This window comes from Aythya ferina, assembly GCF_964211825.1.
Source record: "Aythya ferina genome assembly, chromosome: 12".
Classification (NCBI taxonomy): domain Eukaryota; kingdom Metazoa; phylum Chordata; class Aves; order Anseriformes; family Anatidae; genus Aythya; species Aythya ferina.
In genome coordinates this window covers 18,802,020-18,814,262 of record NC_140308.1, presented here as the reverse complement: position 1 = coordinate 18,814,262, position 12,243 = coordinate 18,802,020, and the positions used below count along the sequence as shown (strand labels likewise).

At 34.6% G+C, this 12,243-nt stretch overlaps 1 protein-coding gene across 8 annotated transcripts in view; it reads left to right on the top strand.

Annotated features, from left to right (window-relative positions):
* The window catches only part of PHKB (phosphorylase kinase regulatory subunit beta), a 77,660-nt gene that overhangs the window by 50,720 nt on the left and 14,697 nt on the right, over positions 1 to 12,243 (top strand). For all 8 annotated transcript variants that reach the window (XM_084533158.1, XM_084533151.1, XM_084533152.1 and 5 more), the window contains 9 exons: positions 1,526 to 1,581; positions 1,766 to 1,859; positions 5,072 to 5,155; positions 5,639 to 5,743; positions 6,557 to 6,639; positions 6,720 to 6,810; positions 9,560 to 9,621; positions 9,711 to 9,873; positions 10,535 to 10,616. In XM_084533158.1, coding sequence (XP_084389284.1) covers positions 1,526 to 1,581; positions 1,766 to 1,859; positions 5,072 to 5,155; positions 5,639 to 5,743; positions 6,557 to 6,639; positions 6,720 to 6,810; positions 9,560 to 9,621; positions 9,711 to 9,873; positions 10,535 to 10,616 — 820 coding nt within the window. The remainder of the gene's footprint in view (positions 1 to 1,525; positions 1,582 to 1,765; positions 1,860 to 5,071; positions 5,156 to 5,638; positions 5,744 to 6,556; positions 6,640 to 6,719; positions 6,811 to 9,559; positions 9,622 to 9,710; positions 9,874 to 10,534; positions 10,617 to 12,243) is intronic.

The window sequence follows — 12,243 nt, the reverse complement described above, 5'->3', positions numbered from 1 at the left end:
ACATACCCCTGTGGAGATTCAGAATACAGATTTATGTTCAGCTGGTTACCTAGTCCCACTCTTTGAGATGTAGTAATAATTAAGCAAGCTGAGTCTTAACTTGAAGACTGCTCCCAGGTTAGATCACAGGCTGCATATAAATCAAAGCAGTCTTGCAGGGAGCTGCCTTGCTCTCTGGGGAGTTGTTCCTCTTTATTTTAAAATTTCAAGACACTGATTGTGGTAGAGAACTGGTTTGTGTTTTATTAGTGTTTGTATAAAAGAGATCGATAGCATGATTAACTGATTCTGAGAGGAACATCTGTTAATGCCACTTGAACTTTTGATTTCTTAATCTGATCTGTTTGTGCACATCTTTTATTCATGTGGCAAAACCACCAGCATTTTTAGCAGAAATATAGTGCGGATGTACTTTTGGGAACATGTTATCAGGAATTACTTCTGTAAATCCCGAAGATCTAACTTGATATCAAGGCTCATAGATTACTGAACAAGGAAGTGTTCACTCCAAACTTTTTGTTCCAAATTAATTCATCTATCCACCTATCTGCACAGATAATGCTGCATTTCTATAGGATCAATTGATAGAAGATGTATTTAATTTTTGTCATTCGTGTTCTGGTAGTATCTAGACAAAAGTAGGCATAAAACAACACAAATTCCTTAGGAACAAAAATGTGCGCTCTTTTTAGTTCTTTTGATTTTTTTTTTCAACTATATTCAACTACAGAGAATAAATAAACAGGGAATAACTCAGACCTCTCATCTTTTTAGCTAGTAATGCATATTGCCACTGAAAAGAAAAGCTATTTCAAGACCCATGATGTTGATTTTTTTTTTATTTCACCCAACATACTGAATTTATTCATATTTGCATGACTTCCCGATTTAATGTAAAATACCATTTCTTACTTCAAACATAGAATTATCTGTTATAAACAATGCAAGGAAATGCTGTTATCTCCTGTTAAACATAATACATCATATATATGTATATAAAGTGTATATTATGTGTAATTTTATATGTGTAAATATAACTCTTACTAGCTGTCAGATCAAAGTATTTCAGAGTAGAGGTTTGAAATCAGTTCCTTATTTTAAAATGGATACTATCAGTTACCTGTTACTTCCCTCTTTACAAAAATATGTATCAAAGTATTATGTTGTATCATGTGGAAGGAAATATATTGATTGTACAACTTATAAATTTTTGTATAAAGTGAAGTATTTCTCCTACATCGTTTTTTAAATATAAAATATATATATCTATAGTGGAAATGAATACCAGAAGCTTTTTTGTTATTAATTCTTCAACATGCATCTTGCAAAGTATTACTGACAGGACAATCTTACCATAGTTCTGAGACTTTTAGTTTGTGGTGGTCTTTAATTTTGTTTACAAAATAAGAAAAACAATGCAGAGATGTCTGTCATGCTCATGAATTGTTTAAATAGACATTGCCCCTGTTCACATTATATCTAACAAAATAGTAATGCAAATAATTACTTTTTCACTGTTTTCTAGGGTCCTTTAGAAAATGATTTGGTAGTGCATGTGGCCCTCATAGCAGAAAGTCAACGGTAGGTATTTGCTTTTACTAAGAATATATACAGTAAGTAAGTGCTGAACAACATACATCTTAAATTTGCTAAAGGCATTCAAGGAAGTGTTGAATTTCATCCTGCTACTCATCTATCTGATGCCAAGATAATTGCTAAAGCTAAGACTACTTTTTGATTGTACTTGTTATTGTTTTGTTTGTAGCCTACAGGTTTTTCTGAACACATATGGAATCCAAACTCAGACTCCCCAGCAGGTGGAACCAATTCAGATATGGGCTCAAAAAGAACTTGTCAAAGTAAGGAACTCTGCATTGAAAATTACCTATTTGTCTGTCTGTCTATCTCTTGTAAGAAAATTAGTTTATATCAAACCATTAGAATTGTATCTCCTTAGATTTGTTATCTACCTTTTTCTTTTGTGTGTGTTATTCTAATTCAGTTGTGTATCATGATATGCCAGTACTGGTCAGTTATACATGCCAGTTAGATCTTTCAGTGAAGCACTGAAGCCCAGATATTACCTGACTAGGCTTATTACCTGAGCTACTCTCAAAAAAAAAAAAATTAAAATATGAATAATGCAGTAGACTAAGTGAAACTTGATGGACAAACAGGCAAATGCGTAACGGTCAAAGAATATAAATATAAGAATAGAAAATAAGAAGAAAGAATATAATGGTCAAAGAGTATATGGCAATAGGCATAAGCCATCATATAATTTGATAGTACAGCCTTTATAAAAAGCATTATACAGTCATCTTTAACTGTTTCTTCTAAAAGTCTGCTGCATTGAGTATATCCAGGAAGTCTGGTGTTTAAATCCTTCTTGCTTTACCCCTTTGCCTCAGTTTATGGTCAAATCTGTGGCCAAAACTGCTTGGGTGAAGGGCATTTTCAGAACCTCCTTCATCCCTTGTGATGGCTTCAGATTTTTCTTTTTCTGTACAGGCATGTAGTCCTGTGGCAGAGTACTGCATCCCCTCGCTTCCAAGAGCTGTCCCTGTTAGTCCTTACTCATACTAAGCCTCACTGATGATGACAGCTTAGATGCATCTGTTCAAGTAGCTGTCATTGCCATATGAAGCCAGTAGTCAAAGGTGAAAGGCATTTACAGGCCACACTGATCCATTTCAGCATTCTCTTAGCACTACCAATACCTCTTTTTGTTCAGTCATTTTTAGTATAATAGGTACAACACTTTGGCCTATGTTGAGTACGGGTCTGAAGTTATCCACTCCTGTTTGTTCTGGAAATACATTCAAAGCAAAAAGACTGTGACAGATGCTGTTGTGAATGTTAAATGCTTTGATCTGCAGTTGTAGGCAAACATATAAAAAGTCCTAAGAAAATCCATGTGATTACTGGGTGCCTGTTTAACTCTGTTATAACTGGTCCTTTCCTCTGGAAAAAGCCTTGAAAAGTGTCCTGTCTGTACGTAAATAAGCCTTAACAAACTGCAGCAGGCTGTCAGACAGGTAAGGTGATCAAGAATCACAGATGTGCACTTGATGTATTTATACTTCTCCACGTGAAGTTTGGTCATGGACCAGGTACATGAAGGTCTTGCCAAACTTAATTATAGAGGTTATCTCAAATAAGCCTGATGAATTCTGAATGTCTTGGGGAAGTATAATCCATGTATGTAGTTTCAGTCCTGAAGTTGTTACTTATCTGTTCCATGACTGCAACTATGTAAGTCTCTCCCTCTGAAATTAGGATCACATGGCAGATGCCATTATCTATATTAGAAGCCCCTAGGACACAGGAAAAAACAAAACCAAAAATAGAGTAGAAAATATATCCTCACAGACTTAAGAAGTCTTAGGTGCATTGCTGATTGATGTACTATAACCTTGCCAGCTTACTCAGAAAGATGATTACCCCCAAATAATGACTGCCATTAACATCTGAAAAATACTTACAGAGAAAACAAATATCCTTGTTTACATTCAGCCTTGTTCAATTCTCAACCCATTTTTGCTCACTAGTTTTCTTGATGGTATGTTTCAGAAGGGATTCTCTGACTGTATTTGTCTTCTAAAACTCTGTACCTGAAATTTTGGTTTAACAGATACCCCATACATTTACTATAGTTCTATTTGTTGTCTCTCTGTCATACATTATTTCTTTGGTCTCCCTGACAAAAAGATGAGACTTTCACTATATATATATGTTTATTATTATTAATTAAATTCTTAGCTATGACAACTTTGTTAAGATTTCTTTTTCAAAAGCTGGTGGAATTCTGACAGTTCTCGTATTCTCTTTATACTTATGGTGGGTAGGTACATGTACATTTAGAAAGAACGTAATAAAAAAATTGAATCACCTGATTAAATCACCTGGTCCACTTTTCCTAGTAGACTTCCAGAAAAGGCTGTGTCTTTGTCTATTACCATTTTTCGAGTCTCCATTATGTACTACAAGAACATTCTTTTGATTTTGTTATGTGTATATGGGTTACATAAAGATGTTAATGTTTGATGTCTCCATTCCTTTCAGCTTGAATATAGTTATTCAGTGTGAACGAACAGTTGATGTAGGAAGTTGTGTTTATTTTCTTTTCTAAATATTTATTGGTATTTATACATAAACATAGGCAATATCAGGAAGGCCCCAAGCTGACAGCAGTGAAAAGCTATCGAGTGTAATGTTTGTTCAAATGTTCACTTTCATTTGCTTCTGAATTTTCTTCTTATAAAATAAAGAAATATTGAGCTTAGAAAAATGTTTAAAACTCCTGTTATAAAAGCATAATATGAATTAAGTTTTAGTATTCATGGGCTTGTCACCTTAAAACAACCCAAATAAGGAAAGAAGTACAACAAGAAGTATTCCGTTGGGATAACTGATACATTTATGTTGTTTTGCCCACAGCTTAGTTGCATTTTTATGGTTTATTCTGATACACTGTAAGAAATTAAGGTTATTCCTTTAATATTTAAGTATTATGAAATTATATCAGTTGAAGTAATACTAGGCATGCATAATTTAATATAACTCAAATAAGAATCATTTAATGAATAATGAGATAACCTCCCTCTTGCTTTTTGTGGCTGATGCATCAATTTTGCATGCCTTTACTAAAAGTAGAATAAGGAAGGATCTTTATATGGCTCCTATATTACTGTTTTATCTTTGTATCCACATAGGAAAAGCATTACAGAAAGCAATATTTGCCAGTCAATGTTCTGTTGGCGTCTTATTGAAATAAATAAATAAATATAATAATTAATAAAGCTAAAAACAAGACCTAAAACAAGAAACAACAAGTTTTTGCTGAGTTTTGAAACTGTGCAGGGCTCCTATGGTGCTTTCCAGAAGCCCAGAGTTGGACCCATGCATCTCAGCTGTTTGAAGAAAGGAAGAAGAGAATAAAAGCAATAGAAATAATGATCGTATTTTATGAAGCTTACTTCCTAATTAAAGTAGAAGCAGACAGTTTCGTATGTGAGTATAAGGAAGTCATATATAGGTTTTCTTCAGTTTTTGTGATTATTTCTCACAGGCTTACTTTCATTTGGGAGTCAATGACAAACTGGGATTATCTGGAAGACCGGACAGGCCTATAGGATGCCTTGGAACATCAAAGGTTGTTGCAAGAAATTTTCTAATTTTTATATAATTGTTATTAATGTCAATTTCAGAAAAACATTGCATTAGTCTCTGAACTGTTTTAAACAGAATTTAAGTGTAATTTTATTTTATGCATATGTCTTACTTTTTAAGTCTTTTTAACATATTTTGCTATTAAGAACGCACATGTTCCATGTTACTATTAAAACTGTCATGTTTTTTAGGCATCTAGCTACAGTAAAACTTGGCCAAAACAGGATTAGTGATGAAGTGAGACAGTTTAACTGGAATACAGTGTAGATCTGCATACCTTATAAAAACCAGAGCGCTTAAAACTAGATATGTAGGGTTTTTTGTTTGTTCGTTTTTGTTTTAATATAACTGTTCTACAATTCATTATTTCTTTGATAGTTTCAAAATACATTTTTTACCTTTTCGGCTACTTTAATGTTCCAAATATTTTAAAGAAAAGATTAATGGAAGCTTTATCTCCCAATAGATTTATCGAATACTAGGAAAGACCGTAGTTTGCTACTCGATCATTTTTGATCTAAGTGATTTCTACATGTCTCAGGATGTTATGATGCTGATTGATGACATTAAGGTAAGACAGATCTATCTTAACTTCTCCTTTGAGAAACTGACAAAAATGGAGTCTGCAGAAGAATAAACTGTGGAGTTAGATAAAATACAAATGTGCAAGGTGAACACCGTGTAGTGTGTATTCTTTTAATACAAAAATAAACTTGCAATTCATGTTGGAAAGAGTATTAAGATGAATATTTTATCAGACCAGTATGAATTCTAGAGAGTATCTTTATTTAACAAAAGAAACTCACCTTAAAGTGATCGGGAATGCTGTAGTGCAGCAGGCAAATTATCCTTTGTTTTGGGAAAACAGATGTTTGAGGCTGCAAAAAAGAGGGAGACTGGACTGCTTATGGGAAATATTTCCTCCAGATGAAGCTTTCATATTACTAAACTTGGCACAAATATTAAAAATTGCTGTTCTTACCCAACTTTAAGGATGACAGCGGTGTGCAGCTTACTTGTTAAGTGCTCTGGGCTTGAGCAACTACTTCCAGTGCATGGAAGGTGCCGCTGGTTATTCCATGCAATGATTCAGGACTTGGATTCCTGTGCATACTTCCTAGGACATAACATGTAGTCTGTCTACAGATTTAGTCTGTGATCAGGAGTGTTTTCTGAAAATCTGTGAATAAGCAGTACTTGAAAACAACATGTTCTTTGAAGAAATCTATAAGTCTTGGTGTTTTATTTATTAGCCAAGTTTCTTGTAGCCTCTTGGGTTCTTCAGTGCTGTTACTTTAAGATAGCTCTTCTAATATCATAGATTGTGTGCTCTAGTACATTGTGCTTGTGTACTTTTTTGCGACTAACCTTTTTTCTTACCTAGAATGCGCTGCAGTTCATTAAGCAATACTGGAAAATGCATGGTCGTCCACTGTTTGTTGTACTTATCCGTGAAGACAATATAAGGTAGAGAAAGATAAAAGCATCATTTTCAGTGTCATTTTTACCTCGTTGGAAAATTAATGGGGCTCTGTTTAAAATTTCAGAGGGAGCAGATTCAATCCGATATTAGATATGTTGGCAGCCTTTAAAAAGGGGATTGTTGGAGGAGTGAAAGTTCATGTTGACAGAGTACAGGTATGATGTTCATCCTGAATTGAGTGTTCTTATTTCCTAAGATTGGTAAATATGTTCCTATTACTTGTGCTTTTCATGTGACTTCTGAACATTTTACTTGGTATCATAAAATTAAGAAGTCAACGACCAAGATGTTTGGTACAGTTTTTCTTTTATCTATGAAATAACATGGGCTTATTTTAATTCCTTTTGATGAGGCTTTTGAAAGCGTTAATCTTCACAGAGGATTTTCAGAAGGGAGGAGGGTTTTTTTTATGTTCAGATGTCTTGTGAAATTACCACCAAAGAAAAAAATCCATGATGTCAAGCATTAAGGGATTTCTTTTGATTTGATTATCAACAGGAAAAAAGGTATTTCACATATATTAAAATCTTTAGAAGAACAAAGGTCTATTTTTTTTTAACATCTTTACTGTTTGAATTTATCTTATAGCAGGAACGTTACTTCATTAAAATGTGAAAATTATTGAGTCAGGTGCTGTTTTTAGGTACTTGCATGCGCTATCTTAGTTTATACCTATTGAAGAACCCCTTTTTTTGTCAGAGGGAGGACCAAAGACACAGATAAAGTCCCTGTGGAAATAATGGGAAAACTACATACAAATATTTGGCTTTAATGCAACTTTAAAAAATAAAAACTACTAATAAAAAAAGCTGTATGAGATAAAATGCTTTAATTTTTTTACCGTGAGCTGTCTAAATTTATATCTGTTAACTAAAGCCATGATTTACCATTGAAACTAGTTAAGTGATCTAATGCCTTGCTTTTGGCACTTAGAGGAAGCCATATGCCCTGTGCTTTGTGAGTTGGGCGTGCACCAGAGCCAGGAGAGGAACTGCATGGATAGGAGTGCAAGACAGGGGAGGAAGGATTGCAGATACCTGCCTCAGGCTGTCTTCTGGTGCCAGATTAAAGTTGTAGTTATTTGAATTATTCCATTGATGACTGGTCTAGCAGAGGCATTATCTACCTTCCCAGCTTTGTCACTGGTTATTGTCACTGCTTCAGTTCTGATGAATTTGTGTATAACCATGCTCTAACCCAAAACTTCAAAACAATCTCTTGGAAAGCAAAATGAAGCCAGATTTGGTTTATGACAGCTAATGCTGCAGAATTGAAGGTCTTACAACTTCTGTAGATACACAAGATGGATAGAATTATGCAGAATTCACTTCCAAGGTTCCCAGGGATCTGCAACTGAGAGACTTGTTAGTGTAACAGGGCTGTAATGTAAATACAGTTATATACTTGTTCAACCCCCCTGAAGACTTCTGAGTGAAATCTATTAAAAAAATAAAAATAAAAAAATGTCCTATGCTTTTTCCAGAGAGAAATCTTTACCACATCCATAAATACTAACATCTCCTTATGTAAAACTACAATATTTTTAGTTATGTTGTAGCATATTAATTATTAAGATATAATTCCTGTTACGGCAGTGAGCAAAGGATATACAAAATGGTTTGGGTTAGATGGAAATTGCCTTGCATCTCTTACTTATTGTTAACTTCCCTTTCTCTTTCACAGGTTTCCAAAACCTTTACTTCTCTTCCCCCTCTTCCCCTTTTTATAAAGGAATGGTACATGTTGGTGGTCAGTGCAATTATTGGTAGAATATAGTATGCTTTCTCTATCAGTTTAGCCGTTAATCTCTCAATTTTAATGCATACTTGTGTTTTGGAAAGAGTTTCTTTTCATTATGGGGGAGAAGTTGGGGCAAGAACAAGGGATGTGTCTAACTTGTGGTGTTTTCTTAAATAATTCATGCATTCCAACAGAAGATATATCGAATCTTTGTGAAGTCTTCATCCGCTTCATTTAGATGCATATGTCTAAAAGTGCTTAGAGATAGGATGTGTGTCTCAAATTGGATGAAAGCTCCTTTTTCTTGTAAAGTACACAAAATGTGATTTCATTTAAAAATGTGTGCCCTTTTAACACTTCTGCCTTTTTTATTTTCAGTCATTTTACAATATCTATATTTTACTGCAAACTTGTATACAATGAAAATGGAACTTAAACATTCAGAGTGTGCTCAATTTTGTTTAGCTAATGAGAATCATCAAAAAGCATTCTTAAAAATATTGTGGTATAATGTTTCATAAAAGAATGGAGTGAATTAATTGTAATTACTACATTATATATATGAAACACTGAGTTTCATGTTTGTAATATTCTGAGAGAAATAATCATAAGCTGCACTTGATCTGTACACTTCAGGGCAGGCATGCTTGCATTAAGAAATGACTACAGAGTAGAAAGTGCTATTATTTTGTGCTTTCCTGAAAGACCAGTAAGACTGACAGGAAAAGTAGCCATCCTTCAGATGTACCTGAAACAAAAAGCATTATGATCCAGAACAGGGGTATCATGCTGGACTCTTAAGGAATGTGAATCCTTGATCTCAGGTATTTTCGTCAGGTGTGCTTTTTGGGGGAGCAGAGCTGGATATTGGTAGGTTAAGGTGTATGTTCCAGGCACATAACAGGAACAGCAGAACCCCAGCATAAAAGAGAAAGCAGCCCTGAGAGACTTCTTTTGTCCTAAGTGAGATCTTAAGAAAAAAGGAAAAACACCGTGTGATTGTAAAAATATTTGGAACTGTATAGAAGCTACTTTCCAGATGGAAACATCTGGAAATGTTTCAGCATCATATGGAGAACATGGCTCCTAGATCAAACAACAACTATATACTTACGTACATTTCTGCCTCTTTTTAAATTTTAATTGTCAAATTTTTCATTTCAGACGTTAATATCTGGAGCAGTTGTTGAGCAACTTGACTTCCTAAGAATCACTGAAACAGAAGAGTAAGGCTATGTGTAAATAATAATGATGAAGTATTTGATAATTAAAATGTTTTTTTGAACTGTGAAGAAATGAAATACTTATTTTTCAGGGTTCCTGTATTTAAGAGTTTGGAGGAGCTGGATCTTCCAAAACATTCAAAAGTCAAGAGACAGTCTAGCACTCCAAACGCTTCTGAACTTGAGCAGCAACCAGACGTAAATATTAATGACTGGAAAAACAAGTCAACATATGAGATTCTGCAGAAACTTAATGTAAGAAAACTTGATAAAAATGCAGTGTAACTTCATTCTCATGAAATAACATACTGTATACTGGTACATAGTGGCCTAATTAGATCAACATGATGACTGCTATGGTTCAATGTTAATAATACGGCTAGTGACATAAAACGTCTTATGTGCCTCTTCATACTTACCAGTACTTTCTGGCTTGTCATGCTGTAACTGTTGGCTTCCATTTCCCCCAGCTATCCAAATCTTTTGGTAATAAATGACCAAAAAAAGGGGATCAATTTGTCATGCATCTTATGAATAAATAAATACTTTATTTCTAGACTGAAGTCCAAAAGACTTCAACAGTCGATGTTCACTGATAAACTGATAACTTCTTAATGATATTGAGGGAAAGTCCAATCTGTTGTTTTTCCTGTATCTAGAAGAAAACTGCCAGTGACTGTTTCTAGATCCAGTGCCCAGCAGGAGCACAGAAAATATTCTATATGGTTCCCTATGATATTACTAGAATTTCAGCTGTAAACGACAGGACCCACGAGCAGAAAATCGGGAAACATTTCTGAGGCCAAATTATTACAGGCCTTTTGTTTTCACTTAATATTTTTAATAGCTTTTCTGTTTTTTGCTTCACTGAAAATCTGAAGGCTATTTGTGGTTATGTTGTTGCTGTTTTTTTAAGGACTGCAATTGCCTTGCAAGTCAAGCATTACTTTCAAGTATATTGCTTAAAAGGGAAGGACCGAATTTTATCACCAAGGAAGGTAGGAGCTTCTGTCATTTGAGTATCCTGAATATTTCAGGAAGCAGCTGTATTTTTAGTTGTAATGAACATGAATAATGGCTGTGCATGCAAGCAGTTCTGTAGCTATTTTCTTTGCCATTAAAGCAATTGCTGCATTAAATGGGACATGCAAATTCACAGTGTGGTGAGGAATGAGCTGCTAAGCATATGAACTCTTCTGTATCGTATGCAGTTGCTGTCTCTATTTGTAATTCTGAACACATGCATGTAAGAAATTGGGGATTTGACCTTGTATATAAAACTGAAACTAAAGACAAATTTGCGCATTTGTAACATTTAGTCTGAAATGTGTGAAACTATATTGAATTTTTCATTTTAATCTTAGGTAATCAGTTGTTATTTCAATATATCTGTAAAGTTTATTGTACTTGAATTTTATATTACGGCTTTGGGTTACAACACAAGATTTAAACTCATGTAAAATAATCCAGAACAGGCTACTTGGACTTGCAGCTTGTGCTGCAAGATTGTTTTGCTTTGTTTTTTTCCCCACAGATTTTGTTAGCTACCTCATACTATGTATGAGTACTTCTTGGAAAAAGAGGAACATTAAGATTCAATAATACTCATTTAGTTATTCCTCAAGCAGTGTAACTTAGCACTTCATGTTATAGATCCCTGCTTCATAATTTTGATAGAGGACAGCTGTTTCTTGTGATGAAGAATTGTCGTTTTGATATAAATACACATTATGTCAGTACTGCTGTACTAAGAATGTCATAGAAAACAATGTAAAGTGGAGTAAAAATCATTGTTTGATGCACAGTGTATTGTTGAAATACAGTGTCAATCCGAAGTCATGGTCTGAGCACATGCAGCAGGCTTTTCACCACCACTGCCTGTACTGTCGTTGGACTTCAAGAGCCTCAGTAGCTTTCTTTGGTTCTTAGTAGGTCGTGTCCTTCCGCGCACTGGGAACAACTTGAGGCAGACTTACTGTGTAAGCAACCAACATAACCGCGTTTGACCACTGACACCGTTTAGGTCAAAGAAGTGTTGTTGTGCCTCTGACTGTTCAGACCTAACTTGTATAGATATCTTGTGCAATCCAGTATGAAACAGTAGATGGTGATAACCTCATTAATATGCACCTTGTTTTAAACAGTCAGAGTCACTGACTAAAAGTTCCTGTCCTCTTACAGTTAGAGATTACTGAAATTGACATTAAATAATCACACAATCAATAAAAAATAAATCTGAAATTAAAAGCTGAAGAACCTTGTGTGTTCCAGCTGACAGGCACTAGCTATGATTTTGAGTCAACTTCCACTGTTGTTGCTACAGATGAATTTACCGTTTACCAGTGTCTGGCATCAGAAACACTGACATTCTATCTGAGAATTTAAAATTTAGAAGCTAACTGAAGCTTAAATAATATATTTGTCACCATATTTACTTTCAACATAATGGTTCCCACTTGATCCCTGTACAACTGGAGAGATACCATTACACCAAGCTGATGCAGTATGATCAACTGTGGACTGACACAAGAATGCTCTCTCTTCTTATTAATGTAATATCCCCCTGTACTTTGTCTTTTCCAAATTCTGGACTGTCTGCTTTGACTTTGAAGCAGTGCTCTTCTC